General features: G+C 42.3%; 1 protein-coding gene across 1 annotated transcript in view; it reads left to right on the top strand.

Annotated features, from left to right (window-relative positions):
• Window positions 1–18,390, top strand: part of myt1la (myelin transcription factor 1-like, a) — a 79,799-nt gene that overhangs the window by 28,695 nt on the left and 32,714 nt on the right. Inside the window, 5 exon segments of the mRNA XM_028605303.1 lie at window positions 7,606–8,099; window positions 10,291–10,846; window positions 12,978–13,011; window positions 13,348–13,747; window positions 15,752–15,886. Of these exon segments, the coding sequence (XP_028461104.1) occupies window positions 7,606–8,099; window positions 10,291–10,846; window positions 12,978–13,011; window positions 13,348–13,747; window positions 15,752–15,886 (1,619 nt within the window).

Below are 18,390 nucleotides of genomic sequence, written 5' to 3'. Positions count from 1 at the left end.
AGCGGAAAACATAATTCATTTGGAGTTGAGAGAGTGGCCATGAAAATAAAGGGCATTTAGACAGTATCCAGGCCTCATTACCAGTCCCTCCAAAAAAACGTGATTATGCGATCGCATAATTCAATGCATAATCAGCCAAAGTCCGCATATTTATGCAGGGGCCGTATTTTATCCAAATACGTCGCACTTTCGCCCCATAAATTGCCGATTTCCGCGCAAAATATGCAGGGCTTGCATGATTTCATAATCCCCACATTTTCGTTGTCAAAAAGTCAGTTGAAAAATGTTGCGTTTACTTCACACAAGAGCAGCCATTTTCCCCTGTTGCCATAGGAACGTTATGAAGTGATGTAATTACGCAACGTGAACATCATCGAAAAGCAGGGTGTTGGGTTAATCACTTTTTTTTCTCTTTTTCATCAACCGCAGTTTTTGCAAGTTTCCACAATTTCATAAAATTGCATATTCCATCGCATTTTTTAAGAAAATGTGCCGCATAATCAAGGATTTTTGCCCGCAACAATCACAAAAAAACATAAAAGCTTATGTTATCGGCTTGGTTTGTCTGTCAACAGAGTTACAAAAAGACTACAGGCCTGATTTTCATGAAACTTGGGGGAAGGATGTAAGATGGGCCAAGAAAGAACCAATTAAATTTCGGAGTGTATTGTATTTTTCACTTTGGTGAACATTTCGAGATTGCAAGGACATTTATGCTGCATTCATGTGGTTTTGGAATAATCCGAACAATTAGTTTTTTAACTGGGAAAATTCAAACTGCATTAACATTGTGAGATACGGCATGCCTTGGCGAAGGTCTGCACTCTTTGAGTACCCAAGTTCTGTTATGTTGCAGCCTTGGGCTCAAAATATTTTAATAAAATGTTTCTACATTCAATAACCCATAATGACAAAGCGCAAACAGGATATAATAAATGTTTACAAATGTATTAAATGAAAAAGGATGCGACCAAACATCTTCTGTTTAAGAATTATAAAGGCCACTGTGCTTTCTTGCAGCAGAAATGTTTTTGTAGCCTTCCCCAGATTTGTGCCTTGCCACGATCCTGTCTCTCATCTTTGCACCTCACGGCTCGTCAGCTGTTAGACCTTATATAGACAGGTGTGTGTGTGTGTGTGTGTGTGTGTGTGTGTGTGTGTGTGTGTGTGTCTTTCCAAATCATGTCCAATCAGTTGAATTTACCACAGGTGGACTCCAATCAAGGTGTAGAAACATCTCAAAGAGGATCAAGAGAAATGGGAGGCACCTGAGCTAAACTTCAAACTTTTTTGTTTAGATTTTATACTTCTCTGTTGTTATGTAATTACTGTGTGTTGGGACCCCCTCGAAAACGAGATGATACATCTCAAGGGGTTTATCCTAATAAAGAAATTTGAGAGTCATAGCAAAGGGTCTGAATACTTCTGTCAACCTGATATTTCAGTTTTTAAAATCCTGTTTTTGCTTGTCATTATGGGGTATTGAGTGTAGATTGATGAGAATTAAAAAAAAACTAAAAAGCCCAATATTCACTCTCCCTTTTTGCTCTGTTTTTGGTCTCCACCAATTGCTCTGAAGAATTTGGCTACTGGATGTTAGACTTTCTTCAAAATCCCAATGTACAGAGGTTTTTCACTGAAAATAACTCTGGAAATGAAATTAACATAGCATGATGATCTGACCCAAAAATACTGTTTTTTCTGTAGATTAACATGGCGAAAGAGACGACTGAAAATCAGTGGATATATTTTTCACAACCCCCCCAATTGACTCATTTCACTATTAGATCATTTGCCACTGAGCAACTCTCATAGAAATGAACGGGGCTCCACCTCGAACGCTGTATCCAGTTCTTATTATACATTTAGGGCTTTAACTCGTAACCCTTAGGATTTAATTCATGGTTGATTTGTAGAGTTAGAATGGAATCAGACCACAGCATAGGCATGCAGTTTGAATCCCATGCAGGAAATCTGGAGTCTGTCAGGTCTTCTTATAGAATTTGTTGACAATAAGAAACTGTGGGTATATAGGCTCCTATTATCCTTTAACCGAATCTCATTCCTAATACCCAACCTTCTGGTTTGAGAGCCAATCACAACATTTCTCCACATCCCCTGCTGGGATCTATAACTTTCTGAAGCAGAGACACAGTCAGCGCTGTGCTGAATGAGTTCAAAGTCATTGTCTCTCCCCCTTCTCCCTTTCTTCGTCCCCTACCTTTCTCTCTCTCTCTCTCTCTCTCTCTCTCTCTCTCTCTCTCTCTCTCTCTCTCTCTCTTTCGCTCTCTCTCTCTCTTTCGCTCTCTCTCTCTCTCTCTCTGGAGGGTGTCACCATGGCGACAGCACCGTGCGGATGCTGCAGTATGAGGACCAGGAGGAATGCAACCACTAGTATAGGATGTGAACATTGTGTCGCCCACATTCCTCCCCCACCCTTGCCTATTCAGCTCACTGCCACCACCTAATCTCTTATATATTCTCCCCCCCTCCTCTTTTAGTGCCAATGCGTTACCACGGTGATGAGTGTTGGCGCGTGGCTTTGCCGGGGGCAATGATTCCACCTTAACCACACATACCTTGATGTAATTATCACACGGCAGCTGCTATTTCTGTCCTGTGTCACTCTTTTCATTGACACCAAAGACAATTTATTTTTTTCACTCTTAAAATAAAGATATTTAAGTTAATAATTTCCCCAATTAAACAATGATTTAGCATATTTTATTAATGAAGAACTAGATAGTTTATTAGGAATTAGTAAACATCACTTCAGTGGTCGACACTAATTACAACACTATGTGAAAATAAAGTTTATTTTTGAACACAGATGCAGAAAATTCCAGTTTCTGATTGGCTGACATGCCTCGAGCAAAGTTCTGGTCTAAATAAGTGTGCAAGGTATATTAAACTGCAGGTAACCGTAGCAACAGTTACTGATGCTTCAGGCTCTGAAAGCAGTTAAATTAAGTGACTTGTGACAAACACACTTTGAAACACAAAGGTGGATTAAAACACAGCCTCTCTTTGTTTCATTGGCAAGTTGACAATTGTATAAGAGACAATAATGGACCCCAGGTGTTCTCATGGAGACAGAAATGTACTCCAGGTGTCTACATTGAGGCAAAATGGACTACAGGTGTCCCTTTAGAGAGAATACTGCAGTTAAATGTCCTTGTAGACACAAACCTGTCCTCATAGACAAAAAAATGGACTTCAGGTGTCCATGTAGAGACAGAAATAAACTACAAGTGTCCTTGTAGAGACAATAGTAGGGTTCCAGGTGTAGGTTAGAGCACTAGAAGCTGGTGTTATGGTACCATAATCATTTAAAAAGAATATCTGATGTTGGAAATAAACGTGCAGTCCTTAAAATATAATACTCTTTCTGAAACATCATTTCCAGACAAATAGTTGCTGTATACTGTATATTTGAGCCTCATTCTCATTAGCATCAGTCAAGGTCTTCATACAGAGAACCGATAAGTTATCGATCGATCCAACACAGTATGTAATCAATGATGGTGCATCATATCAGACTGCAGCAGATCAGTTTAGTGTGAGGAGAAAATGTGTGAACCCCCCTCCTCTCTCTATCTCCCTCCACATAATTACCATGCATAGTCTCTCGCCCTTGTCTGTAGCATTCCCTCGTTTCTGATCTGCTTTAATTACCACCAGAATTTTAATTGGCGGGAGACAGCAAGGTGGCTAAGGTCACACACACGCACGCACACACACACACACACGCATGTACACAAAAGCAAGCAGCAGACAGCCAATAAGGTAAAAGATGGAGGGATCATTTGATGGGAAGTATGTGTAGTCTAGTGTCTAGTTGGAATATATGCTGCAGTGTTACATGAAGTCGATTTAGTCACATATTCCTCTGTCATTGATTTCAACCTCAATATCGGCATTTCTAACATATCAAGGTTAAAATCATGAACATATTCATGTAATTAATTAAGCCTAGAATATAGGAAATTGAATATACTGTACATCTTGTCACGAAGAAACGGAAACATCTAATTACAGACCATAGAGTACATGAGATGAAATATGATAACAGATAGTTTTTCTGAAGCAATGGTGTTCCCATATATATAATCTTACTAATATGATAACAATACAAATACTTTTACGAGGGATCTTTTGTGTATTACAGTCATTTAGGTTTATCTTTGTTAAACATGTTTCCTAAAGCTGAACAATCTTGTTGGTCTCACTGATTTCTGATTTTAAAAATCTGAAAAGTGACACTTCAAAATCTCCTGTGGAGTTCCACAGGAGTCAATTCTAGGCAGTGATGCCAGTAACGCGTTACTTAGTGTTACTTAGTAACGCGCTACTCTAATCTGACCACTTTTTTCAGTAATGAGTAATCTAACGCATTACTTTTTCCAAACCAGTAATCAGATTAAAGTTACTTATCCAAGTCACTGTGCGTTACTATTTTTGTAATTTTTGTACATTTTGTACACTGGTGGTGACAAAGTGCTATCTAGCCACAAAAACACTACGTCAAATTTGAAGAATCATTTGGAGTCGCAGCACTGCAGTCAAACTTACAGAGCAAGTCCCAGCAGGTGGAGCGAAGCAGAGAGCAGGAGGTCCCCCCACCACCCAAACAACTAAAGCTGGACTTCGGTGCAAAACCAGTAAGTGGGGGAGAGTTGAAGTTGGTCGGGCAGTACGTTGTAGAGGAAATGCTGCCCTTAAACACGGTTGACTCGCTCTCTTTGGTGCCATAATAAATCAGATCCCTACTACTGGCAACGCTGAGCTGCCTCACAGTAAACCGGTTGTTATTTTTATGTTGAGGCTGTGGGAGTGTTGTCGGCAGTTGCTGAATGTAACTAATAAAGTAAAAATCAAGTAATATGTAAAGCAACTGAGTTACTTTTTCAAAGTAATTGTGGCAACACTGATTCTAGGTCCAATATTGTTTTCAACCTACTTTGGTTAAAGTTTTGGAAGTACAGCATCCGTTCCGCAAATATGCAGATGATACTCAACTATATTGCACTATAAGTCTTTTAATTATGGTAACTGATATTTAGACTGTTTATTCGATGTATCGCCTAGAAAGTGTTAGTGATATCAGAACTTCTCCTTTTACTTGGCTCTAAACTTTAGGACAACCACCAAACCCCAGGTCTCTTTATTAATATCAACACAGCACTCATAAACTTGGCCCGATGTTTGAATCTTTTTTTGGCGTTTCGCTGAGTCTGAGAGGACACGTCACACTTTGTTATTGACTACAGCAACTTTCATTATTCAGGGATCAGTTGAAACCATTACCTAAAAAGCTCTAAGCAGAAGGTAAAACATGTGACCTTATTATAACAGCTGTATGTTTGCATTTCTTCAATAGCTACCTGTAAGGTTCATGATTGATTTCTCGGTTGATTCACCACTTTGGTCCAGACTAAAATATCTCAAAAACTTTTTGCCCTGAGATTTAATACCTAATATATTAATGATCCATAGAGGATGAATGCTACTGTCTTTGATGGTCAAAATACCTGCAAAACTAATGACATTTCCATCAGCCTTAGCTGTGTAAAACTGCTACTGTTAGCTCATATTAGCATGGTGACACGCTAAAGTAAGATGATGAACATGGTAAACATTATACCTGCTGAACATTAGCATGTTAGCATTTAGCTCAAAGTACCACTGTGGCTAAATGCTAAATGCTGCCTCCTGTTTAGTTTTTTCCTTTTTTTGTTATTAAAGAGATATCAATGCTTAAAGAGAGGTATATTTTATGGCTTTTCTCGTTGTGGTGGTTGATGCTTGTACCAACCCACCTCATATCCCAAATTGGGATTATATGACTCCAGTAAATGTGAAAATATAAAGAAAGTGATAGCGAGGCTTCACTGCCATTAGTATAGTTCAATTTATCTCAGACAGTTTGTAGAAATAACTGGCTGTAAATCTATATGAAAGTCAGTTCAGTAGCAGATAACATTGACACTTAGAAAAAGAAAAAGGAGGACGGTATTGTTAAATGGTTACAGTTTTTTTTGCATGTTTGTCAGACAAACACACAGTGCTTTCAGTCAGAAAAGAAGTGTTAACCTCCTCCAATTCGGCCTCAAAACATAAAATAAGCTCTTTCATATGGAAATAGACTAATTGATTTCCTAAAATCCACATTAAAGCCGTGTATAATTGTGCTTGCTGTTTTGGAGCAATTAAAGCAGAATTTTCCCAACAGTTAATGACTATTATGGGATTTGCGTAATTGAGGCCCCGGTTGAATAAGCTTTGGGTTTTTTTAGAGGCTTTTTTTTCCTCCTTAGCGAGGCCGAGTGGAAATCCACTTCAACGTCTTAACACATAGACCACAACAGAGGGAATTCACAGCACTTTGACCTTTGAGCTTTACACACAAAGCCAATTCCTTCTGATGGTTCTTTTGATTATAACAGTATACTATGACATCAGACTTTGTCCTTTCTATATCCAAGGCCTCCATGTTTGAAACCTAAAAGAAAATTGCTAGATTGCTAGACGACAGTGGGCAGAACTGGAGACACGTGCAAAACTCTAACCACAGTCCGCACAGCAGCAGTTCATGTGGACCAAACTCTACAGTGGTTCGTTTTTCATTGCTTGAACACAGTTTTCAAAACTCTACAGACTTACCCCATGGCTTTACCACAACCTGCACAACACTGTGAATTTACAGCACTTTGTTCAAATGCTAACACACTGCTGTCAAAACTGTTAACCACACATTCAGAACAGTACAGATTTCAGCCTGGTGCCTAGCAAACACTGCTGATTAAAATAGTTTGTTGTTTTAGACTTGTTAGTGAACACATACTGTATATACAGTATATAGGGAAAGCTCATGAAGCCTTTTTGGAAATAAAATAGCACCAAATAAGAACAAAACAGTTATACATTGTACAGGTAAAAGAGCAAAGATGTCCTTTTTTGGCCGGATGTCCGTCATCTTCCTCTTTCTTTGTGTTGGCGCTCTAACCTCTTGTGGATTTGTGAGGACTATGGTTAACTGCTCCTCAGATCTCTGCAGGGTAAATCCAGACAGCTAGCTAGACTATCTGTCCAATCTGACTTGTCTGTTGCACGACTAAAACTACTTTTGAACGTACACATGTTCCACCAAAACAAGTTCCTTCCCGAGGCTATTTTGCAGAGGCTCCATCCGGCCTAAGACGATTGTGATTGGTTTAAAGAAATGCCAATAAACCAGAGCACATTTTTCTCCCATCCTGGAATGCTGTGTGGACTAGCATGACCCTCCTCCCCAGCGCTGTGGAGGAAGGTCTGGCAATACGAGACTAGTTCTGATATAACACAAGCTGGCCAACCTAGTTGTGTTGTTAACGTCTGAATGTCGGCATACTCGGCTGTGTTCTGGCTCTGTAGGATCCAAAGTCAGCTGGCTCTAGCCCATATGTGCCAGATATGCCAGATTTGGCTCGGTGTTCATACTTATTTGACCGGAGAATACGCTCCGGTTAGCGGCAGGAGGGAAAGCTTTGGGTCAGCGAAGATCAAAAAGTAAACATGAGAACAAATGGCTACTGATCACGTGTGTGCCCTCTTGTCTTGTTTCAGCGTCTACGGCTGCCCGCTGGCCAAGAAGAGGAAGGCTCTGGAAAAACAACCACTGGAGCCGGCTGCCAAGAGGAGGCCCTTCCTCACCTCCTGCACGGGGGAGGAGGAGGAGGAGGACGCCGGCGCCTACACCATCTATGAGAACGAAGCCATCGAGGAAGGGAAGGAGCAAGGGGAGGTAGTGGAGGAGGATGAGGAGGAGGAGGGAGAAGGAGACGAAGACGGCGATGTGGAGGACGAGTTCTCGGAGGACAACGAGGAGCAGGGTGAGGAGGAAGAGGAGGAGGAGGAGGAAGAAGAAGAAGAGGATGTAGAGGTGCAGAGGGCAGATACGACAATGGGAGGAAGGCAGGCGGAGGAGGAAGAGGAGGATGAGGAGGAGGGGATGTATGAGGAGGAGGACGAAGTGGAAGATGGGGATGATGAGGAGGAGCAGGATGATGAGGGAGAGGAAGATGAGGACGAGGAAGAGGAGGAGCAGAATCGTCAGCATGGTGAGTTTCCTGTTTTCTCTATTTGGCTGCATTTTTGTAGTGTCTTCGTGACATCGTTGTTCGTCATCATATGGGTTAGAAAAGTCTTTTAAACCATCCCACCCTTTCATAGAATTATAGAAATGTTTTGCAGACACATTTCTTCAGCGCTAACCTAAATAAATGAGGTTTCCTGTGACTCCTTCACAACAAAAGCCATCCCGTATTTTACTGGTTAAATTCTGGATTACATGTTTGTCTTGATTCCTGTGAATACCTTGTGCATAGGTATTTGATTTCAATTTAGCATGGGAATGGCGGACTCCGCCACTAACGATTAAAATATATAAAGAGGTTATTACAAAATGTAAATACATTTAATGGCTACTGCTGCCACAGTGACAACAATAAATAGTATCAAAAAGGATGTTTGATTTGATTGATTATGGCAATTTTGTTGATGCTATTAAATTCTTCAATTTTTACATTGAAATCATACAAATACAAATACATATTAATGTAGTTAATGTATATGTTGCCTTGTCTGTTGATTGAAATGTACATTCAAATGAAAATTGATCTTGAGGCAGTTTTGGCCTGTCCATACGTTAAGTTGGTTAAGGTTAGAAATAGGTTGTGGTCATGGTTAACAGAAACCAAAGTTGACTGTTGACTATAGTAGATGGTGTCAACGTCAGACACTTTTTCCCGTCTAGTGGTTTTGCTGTTCAACATCTTCTTCCTTTGCTCCGGTGCAAAAACCCAAATTTGTACAAAGACTCTAGATTTATTGTATTTCAGAGCAAACTATTGTACGATCACACCCAGACTACAGCGCACCCATAACTGAGTTTGCAAAGTATATGAATTTATTCCAAAGGGAAAAACGTTCTGGTTTTGAACCTGACGGCCGGCCCGGGAGTCTGCATGATCTCCCTGAGCCTACGTGGGTTTCCTCACGATGCTCCAGTTTCTTCCCACAGTCCAAAGACAATAAGGTTAGGTTAGCTGGCGACTCCAACCCATCGTAGGTGTGAATAGTCTGTCTTTATGTGTCAGCCCTGTGACAAACCTGTTCAGGCAGTATCCCTGTCGGCATCCAGCTGGTCTTTGCCGCAGTTCACAAAAAATCTGTGGCTTTATAATCATTACTCACACAGCCACAAGAGGTCCCTTTTCAAGAAAACATAAGCATTGGCCATAAGTCAGGTTTTTGAGCAAATGTTTTGGGGAGGAAAGTCTCTTATGACAGTCTTATGTGTTAGATGCTATATATATCCTGGGACAACTGCAGCTCGATCTGCAAGAAATTATGTTCAGACAGAGTCAACATGGAATTTGAATGTATGAAAGGACGAAATGCTATAACTTTAACAGGTACATGAATCCGGCCATGTTTTTGGTCAAACTGGTGTTGGTTTGCATTGTGTTTTGAATCTGCAGTGGGAGAGGAGGAAGTGATGAGAGCTGCTGAGCTGAATCTGTTATGGACCAGATGCTCGACACTCTCCCTCCCGCCACGTTTCCCTCGATCCCCCCTTCCCCCCCAACACCCCCCGTGTCCTCAATCGCTTCTGACAGCGCTTCACGAATAATCAGGAGAGAAGCTCTGCTGAGTTATTAACTCCCACCCTCCCCTCCCCTCCCGTCCCCGTTTGCCTCCTCGTCTCGGCGGACGTGTCACATGCGCCTGCCTCGGCTTCTCCTCCTGAGAATATTTATGGCTCCCGAATCGGAGCACGTCGCACGCCTCCCTTTTCAATTTCTCTGCTCCCATTCGCCGTCTATGTCCCCAAAATCAACAGAGAGGCTTAGCTGAGAGAGCAGCTCTCCTCTCTACAGCTCTGCACAGCTCTGGGTTGTATGTTTTTTGTAAGCAAACAGTGGATCATAATTGGGAGGGATGCAGCTAATTTATTCAGGAATATATGAGAAGAAACTGGGCTTATCAGCATTGCTGAGTTTATCGGAGGCTGCAAAAGCTTTTGTTTCCTTTTCATCTGCAGGATTCTTATTCTATAAATGAACAGATAGTTATATTATCTACAAAATGAATACATTTTTTCTTTTATTTGTGTCCAATTACCTGCTGTTTATGGTGTTTATGATGCAAAATACTGAGCGAAACTGAAAACAGGCCGTGATGTAAGAGGGTTTTTTTCATTTAGATGTAAAACCTGAGAGTTTATTTTTTTCTTTTCTTTCCCGACAGTAGAAAATCACTACAAACCCAGCGGACAATCCAAGCTCGTTCCAATTCAGAAGGACGACAACAACAATAACAGCTGCACCATCGGCGCAGGTAACGGCACCGGAGAGGATTACGAGAACTACGACGAGCTGGTCGCCAAGTCGCTGCTCAACCTGGGCAAGATCGCCGAGGACGCGGCCTACCAGGCCATGACCGAGTCAGAGATGAACAGCAACTCCTCCAACAGCGCTGGCGAGGACGAAGACGACGACGAGTACAGCAATCACGGTGACCGCAAGGGCGAACTGAGCGTGGACCTGGACAGCGACGTGGTCAGGGAGACGGTAGATTCCCTGAAGCTCCTGGCGCAGGGACACGGAGCCATGCTGCCCGAGGACGGCTACCCGGACGGCGCCATGGCGGAGGACATCGGCCACGCCAACGGGAGGCCCGGGGCGGGGGTTAGGGCTCGGGCGGAAGAGAGCGAGGAGGAGGTGTGTCTCAGCAGTCTGGAGTGTCTGAGGAACCAATGCTTCGATCTTGCTCGGAAACTGAGCGAGACACAGTCGTGTGATCGGCCCGCCCTCCACGCTCTCCACCACCAACTCCAAATCCCGACAGACCATCAGGCGGTGCATCACATGAACAAGTATGTCATCTCTAAAGAGTCTTTTTGATCGCGTTGTTGTTTATTCCACATATTCATATTTCCGTCCACCTTTTTGTTATATGAAAGGCTCCGCAGGTAGATTAGAGCTTTATTTATGCTAATAATAATAATAATATTAGCATAATTGCCATCGACATTTGTGCTTGGGTTGGCTTTGAAGGGAGTTGAAGGGGAGCGGAGCAGAGACACGAGCCTAAGAGGCTGTGTGAGATGAAAGGGACAGGCGCATAAAAACAACAGGATGTTAGTTATCGTATGACCCTTCATCCACACGGTCAACAGCCGGGACTCAAAGCTCACGGAGGCAATTAAAACCGTTTAAAAACATTAGAGCCTGGAAAGGGAAATCTTACAAAAAAGACATTCCTTTTGACTCCAGAACTTAACTGAGAATGATCCTTTTTTTTTTGTCAGTAAAAGTAATTCAGTGATATTTGTCTGCAGAGGGGACAAGGGAGCGGGGATATTGGGCGAAGAATCACTTTATCGCACCGTTGTGACAAAGAGAGAGCTGAGCCAGAAGGCAAAGCTCTCGATCTACCGGTCAGTTTTCGTTCCTACCCTCACCTATGGTCATGAAGGCTGGGTCCTGACCGAAAGAACGAAATCCAGGGTACAAGCGGCCAAAATGGGTTTCCTCAGGAGGGTGGCTGGCGTCTCCCTTAGAGATAGGGTGAGAAGTCATCCGTGAGGAGCTCGGAGTAGAGCCGCTGCTCCTTTGCGTCGAAAGGAGCCAGTTGAGGTGGTTCGGGCATCTGGTAAGGATGCCCCCTGGGCGCCTCCCTAGGGAGGTGTTCCAGGCACGTCCAGCTGGGAGGAGGCCTCGGGGAAGACCCAGGACTAGGTGGAGGGAGGTCCAACTGGGAGGAGGCCTCTGGGAAGACCCAGGACTAAGTGGAGGGATTATGGTGTGTTCTTTTTGTCTTGTAATCGCAACTAGTAGCTTGAGTGTGACGTCACATCCATGTCGGAAAACGTGTAACCGCGGGGTTGTTGCGTTCTTTTTGTCACACAATACTACGAGTCGGAGAAAAGATGCATTTTTGTAACATTTTTAGTAACATTTAGGATTCTATTCACCCAGTTATTGACATATTTCACAAATATATTTCACAGTTTTGATTAACGTTAACGTTAGGCTACTGCTCTGCTTTCTGCTCCAGACTCGGCTTAAAGCCATTGTTGTCATATAGCAACCGAGCGTCTCTAGCCAATTTCAGCTGCACAAGCTCCAAAATAACTAATCAGGCGATATTTAACTCCTAATAAGACTGTAGAGACATGCCTATAGGTAGCAGTATACAGAGCTATGTGTACGACTTCATTTGGTTACAACAAAGACAAAAGTGCTTAAAATTGTAGAAAACCACAATGTTTACTACGTGTGATGCACGACGTAGCCATCTTTGAAAGTGAACTCGGGGTCCTCTGAGTTCAGACAACTTGACAAGTTGTATATACGACCTCGGTGGTGCTCTTTTTGCAACTTCCGGTTCGTAATTCCGGAAAACAACTTGTAAATCGACTTCGGTGGACAAAAAGAACGCACCATTATATCTCCAACCTGGCCTGGGAACACCTCAGGATCCCCCAGTCAGAGCTGGTTAATCTGGCTCGGGAAAGGGAAGTTTAGGGTCCCCTGCTGGAGCTGCTCCCCCTGCGACCCGACCCAGGATAAGCGGACGTGGATGGATGGATCCGTTGATTTATAAGAAATTCTAAAAGCTAATTCGGCATACTTTAAATTGCTGAAAAGTAAACAAATATAGGCAAGAAAGTCCCACAAGTTGGAGCCTAGCAGCTGTCTCACTGACTCAATGGCAACATTATAATATGTGGGTTGCAATGGTTTGTGTCTCTCTTCTGACTACACACTAGAGCTTCAACTAACAATTATTTTATCAATTGGTCTATAAAACGTCAGAAAACAGTTAAAAATGTCCATCCCAGTTTTGCAAAGTCCAAGGTGATGTCTTTAAATGTCTCGTTTTGTCGGTCCAAAACCCAAAGATATTCAGTTTAATTTTATATATAGCAGGAAGCCGCAATATTCGAGAGGCTGAAAACAGCATGTTCTGCCATTTTGGCATGAAAGATTACTTTAACAATTAATCAATTATTAAAATAGTTGCCAATTAGTTTTCTGTCAATTGACGAATCAATTAGTCGACTGATCGTTGCAGCTGAACGCCAAATGGATGAACTGCTTCCTTTAAAACAGGACTGCACAAAACTTATATTAGCGACTGAGTGGAACAGACTCTTCACACAGTGTCTGGTTTCCTGGACAAACCATTATTCCTTCAGCTCTGAGAGCAGATTTGAACTTTTCTAACTTGCCAGACAACCTCAACTTAGCAGCCACAGTAATCCAGTGTTTTGTACGGTTTAGGTACGACAGCTGCCAGCAGAGTGCACAGGAGGAGCACAGGTCTTTGGAACGCAGCTACTCGGACATGGTGAACCTGATGAAGCTGGAGGAGCAGCTGAGCCCGGGGTCCAGAGGTTATCCAACCAGCTGCAGCCAGGAGGGAGACGAAGACACCACGTCGGTGGCCTCCGACCGCTCGGACGAGACCTTCGACATGGCCAAGGGAAACCTGTCGCTGCTGGAGAAGGCCATCGCCCTCGAATCGGAGCGGGCGAAGGTCATGAGGGACCGCATGGCCTCGGAGCACTCGTTGCCACGCCGGGATCACCACCGTCATCGAGGCCACGGCGAGCATACCTCGAGGATGAGCTGCGCTGGCGAGGAGCGCAAGTCCAGGATGCACCATGACGGGTTAAAGAGGGCGTACTACCCTAAAGGTAGGCAGCGAAAACCCACACACTGACCCTCACTGTGACATCATTGATTTGCGTTCAGCAAAGTTGGATCTCCATGTTTGCTCATCACGGACACTGCTGGAAAATCTTAGTGTATAACATATTATGTTATCGACATATCTGCACACATTTTTTGAGTACAAGTTCTAATATTTGCTGCTGTTTTGAACTCCTATCTATGCCATGATCTTAAACAACGCTTTGTGTTCAATCATTTCTTGAATTGGCATTTGACGTGTTTTGGGACTAAGGCATTTTGTAACCAAACTGGTTTTGTGTTGCATGCTACTAGAAACCGTATCACTTAAGGAGGAAATACTGCATTGTGGCTGGACTTTTCCTAAGACAGTCTTGGATCCTTCAAAGGACATGGCACAGGAAGGTGCGGACAGTGGCGGCCTTAAGCATCTGAATGTTCATCCATGTGGTCCTACATTCAGAAATTTTACATCTGAGAAAGAGGAACTGTTGTCTGGTCAGTTTTTTTTTCATGCCAGGACAATTTTTACTACGATGGCTGGACTTCCAGAGGCAAATTTAGTGCAGTCAGTCAATATGTAGCTCTACACAAAAAACAGTGTCATAGCACCTCGACTAAATCATTTTCATACCAGTTTGAAAAGAAATGTTCTGCAGTAAAAGTAAGCAATACACGAGCTACAAAACTGTACAAACAGTATTCTTGAAAACTGTATTTGAACTGTGTTCACAAAGTCATCCCCTCAACATGTTTCCTCTCCAGATTCTACCAATTTCACATCCCCTCTTTGCATCATATTTGACCTGAATCTGCTTTTACTCCAAAAATGTGACCCCAGGTCAGTAAGGAGGAAGTTTATCTTCTCTGCCTGACATATTGTAATCCTCGGCACGGCAGCAGCCCGAGGCTATTAGAGCTGTAGCAGGAAAAAAAAAAAACACATAACTGTAACTTAAATGTCTGTCTTTTCCCCACTGATTCAAACATTTCTGTGCACATTGGATGAGTTCTATGACCCCTGGGCTCTTAAAACCTAGTAAAATCCCATTGTGTTATTTCGGAAATGTTGTACATGGCCGCTGTTGAGATAATGGGCGCTGTTTTTCTGCATTCAGGACCAACGTACTTTTATTTTCCCGCAGATGCACAGTTTTCCTCTGACAGCAGCTTATGTTGTTAAAATAGGCCGGTGTGGGAACATCAGACGGCCGGCTTGTCAGGCATGAGTAATGGCAATCTGCACGGCCCGTTAAGAGAGCAAATCCATCTGTGGGACGCTATCTGCGGCCTATTTCTTTAAATCCACTCAGATACAACCCCACTGGTGCCGGGAGGGAGTCGGTTATCAGCCACACAGCAGACTCAGAATGGCTTCAGACTGCTTCATTAACACAGAGGATGCTTTTGTTGTCTCAAAGGAAGTTTTTTTTACTACACAGGAAAAAGCTTTCGTTACGGTCAATCTCACCAGTAAACTCGGGCCAATTCCAGGTGTCAAAGCTGACACGAGTGCTGCTATTTTCTACGCAATCGACCCCGATCTGCGCCCTTAAAACTTTAGCCTGCCATCTTGTTTCACTTCATTCATTCAGCCTGACGTTGTGTTCATGTTCGCCGATTTCTTGTTGGTATTTTGTTCATTTTTGTAGCTGTAGTTGTGGCTGAAATATGTTGGTTTAAGAGTTGTGATTTCAACTAACTTGTACAACTTGGTCAATCTCATCTGTGCTTCTCACCATTTTTCTTTAGGAAGATGAGGTACCCATTTTTAACAGCCATCAGTGGGTAGGCTACATCATCAGACCTATTCAACCCTCTAAACAAATCTGAGATTTCGGCTGCAATTCAGAGTTCTAGCACCAGGCTAATAGCCGAATATGGCACCCATATATCACCCAGAGCCGGTTGACATTTTGGTCCTTTAATGCCAGAAAACACCCGACCGACCCGGCGCGCTGACGCTGCCGATTACCTGTTGACTCAAAACGCATCTCTGTCCTTTCCAGACTCTTCCAGGGGGGAGAAGAAGGAGAGCAAGTGTCCGACGCCGGGCTGTGACGGGACTGGCCATGTTACGGGTCTGTACCCGCACCACCGCAGCCTGTCCGGGTGTCCTCACAAAGACCGAGTCCCGCCTGAGAGTAGGTCCCACTGCCTGGATGTTATGCTGCACTAAAAACACCACCCCTCCCAAAAAACTCAAAATAATAAGTCTGACAAGTCATTTCAGCTAGCTTAGTACCTTGCTCTGATGTGGTGGGTTGTTGTTTTAGTTGGACATTCATTTCTCAGAGGTGGAGCTGCTTTGGAGGAAGAAATCATCTTATTGGTTAAATTAAACTTTCACTGTGATCTAATGCTAAAGTTGGCAAAATACCAAAATGAAAGGCAAAGAAAGGAACTTTGGTGATATAAAAACCATTAGAAACGTATAAATCATGTATGAAGTTCAGCAGGCTAGCTAACGTTAATATCATGCTACTGTGTTGAACTTCAGGGGTTAGCCAGGCTAGTTAGCTGACTTTTGTTAGTTTATTAGTAGCCTAGTGCTAAAATTGTTTCTTCCTCTGCCATTTGTCATATTTTGACTTAAATGGTTCTCACTGTCTAATGCTGCATTCAGGTCAAATTGGGTCATAATTACAAGCAGCTGAGGCGATAAAATCTTTTAGTTTCCTATTATAAATCAGAGTTGGATACATTGGGCATTTTACCTACTTCATGATCCAAAACTTAACTTACTTTAACTTACGTTTACTCTTTAATCTAAATTTCCATTGGACACATTAGACTAAGATTTAAAAGAAGTTAACATTGACTTCAAATGACTTGTTAGATGGATTGTGTAGCAGTGAAAGTTGGACAATGATGGGGCATGTTCGCTCGCCACCACCATGCATCCGTCCTGCATGACTCTGCATTTGTGTTTTGTTGTGTTTTACAGATATTTAATGTTGACTTGGTCAATGCTACAAGCCGAGATGAGGATGTATTGCCCATTTGTTATGAATCAGAATTTAATTAGCACATGTGTGATAAACCAATTCAGACTACTGGTAGTTTTAACATCATTTTGATTGTTAGATTTGAAGTGAATATTTCGTTGTTTCTGTACAAACATGCTCTTGAAAGTTGGTCGTCTTATAATGTGGCACAATTGAGTTTTTTTTTTTTTTTTTTCGTTTTTGTGTCCTCCTTTACTTTCTATTCTTCCTCCTCATCACACCTGCCTGATGTCTGGTTTTGGTATCTGTGTTGCTGATGTTACGTGAGCAGCATGAAGAATCAGTTTGATCCACCTGCTGGCTGCAAAGAAAAATCATAAAAAAAACGACCCGCATGAGAATCACGCACACTGAACTCACAGGTAATTTGGGACATTAGATTAGATACAATTTGGGTTTACACCTACAGCATGTAATAATATTAGGAAGAACAGAATGGAATTCAAATTATGAATAGAAAAATAGCAATTGTGTCAATACATGGAACTGAAAACATCCAAGTTATGTTCCTTTTTCCGTCTTTCAGTTCCATTTTAGCAAATTTTTGTGAATGAAGTGAATTTCTGACCCAAGAAACGATACATAGGGGATTTCCCCAGTATGGGTTCATTAAAGTCTATCTCATCTTATTACTCAGTATTATTACCGAAAATCAAGTTTATGCTAATAAAGTACACATTTTCCCAGACACATCCAGTCCAAAACAAAACAACTAGAGTTGTGATGGCTGGAAAGTGGAAAGACGTTTTTATTTAGTTTCTGTGGAATTTTGAATGAAGTGTATTTTAAGATGCTAAAATTACTCTTTATTTACATGGAGTCTGGTGGGTTTAGCGAACGCAATTTCGCGGATGTTTTTATGTTTAAAAAAGGATCTTACTCTTTAACAGAAAGGTCGACTTCCTTGGAAATCCTTCCCATAATGTTGTCAGACACTTAGAATATTAATCTGAGTCTGTCAGTGGTAAATACAAGCGGGACAATTGTCCTATTAACTTACATTGTAGCTTGTTTCGCTGCTACCGACTGCAGTGATCTCACTTAATACTGGACAAATGTCAAAGATTGTTGTTCCCATCAGTCACTTAGACACAAAAACATAGGAAAATAGGATCCAGGTTGAAAAGAACGGTAATTACCCTTTAAGTTCTTCTGAAGCAAAATCATTATCCACCATACGTTTACCCCACGCGCTGTTCTTTTCCCACCTGCAGAGTCATCAGTAGATTTTAACAGTGCATGACAAACTTTAGCTTCCAGTGTGTTCTCGTCTCATGAAATTTCATGAAATGAGCAAAGTGATCAAAATGCAAATGGGACTTGTGCTTTCCCAGCAGGAAAGGATTACACAGAGAAGACATGACTAAAAACAGAAAGAGACATTCACCTTGAATTTAAAATGATGTTTTTACAACTTGTGAAATGTAACTAAAGTACAGTTTTCACTACCTAAGTGAACGGTTGTTGTACACCTAATCCGTTCATGTTGGAGTTTGTCATTACACTGAATCTTTGTCGCAGTGTTCATGCTCATTTTGTGAAGTTTAGTGGCCCGTTGTCGTGTCAGTCATGTAGCTGTAATCCAACGTGTCAGGCATGCAGCTGTAATCTGTGCATGCCTAAACGTCGCAGCTGAACGC

The sequence above is a fragment of the Perca flavescens genome, chromosome 18, assembly GCF_004354835.1.
Source record: "Perca flavescens isolate YP-PL-M2 chromosome 18, PFLA_1.0, whole genome shotgun sequence".
Classification (NCBI taxonomy): Eukaryota; Metazoa; Chordata; class Actinopteri; order Perciformes; family Percidae; genus Perca; species Perca flavescens.
This window is presented reverse-complemented; position numbering and strand designations above follow the sequence as displayed.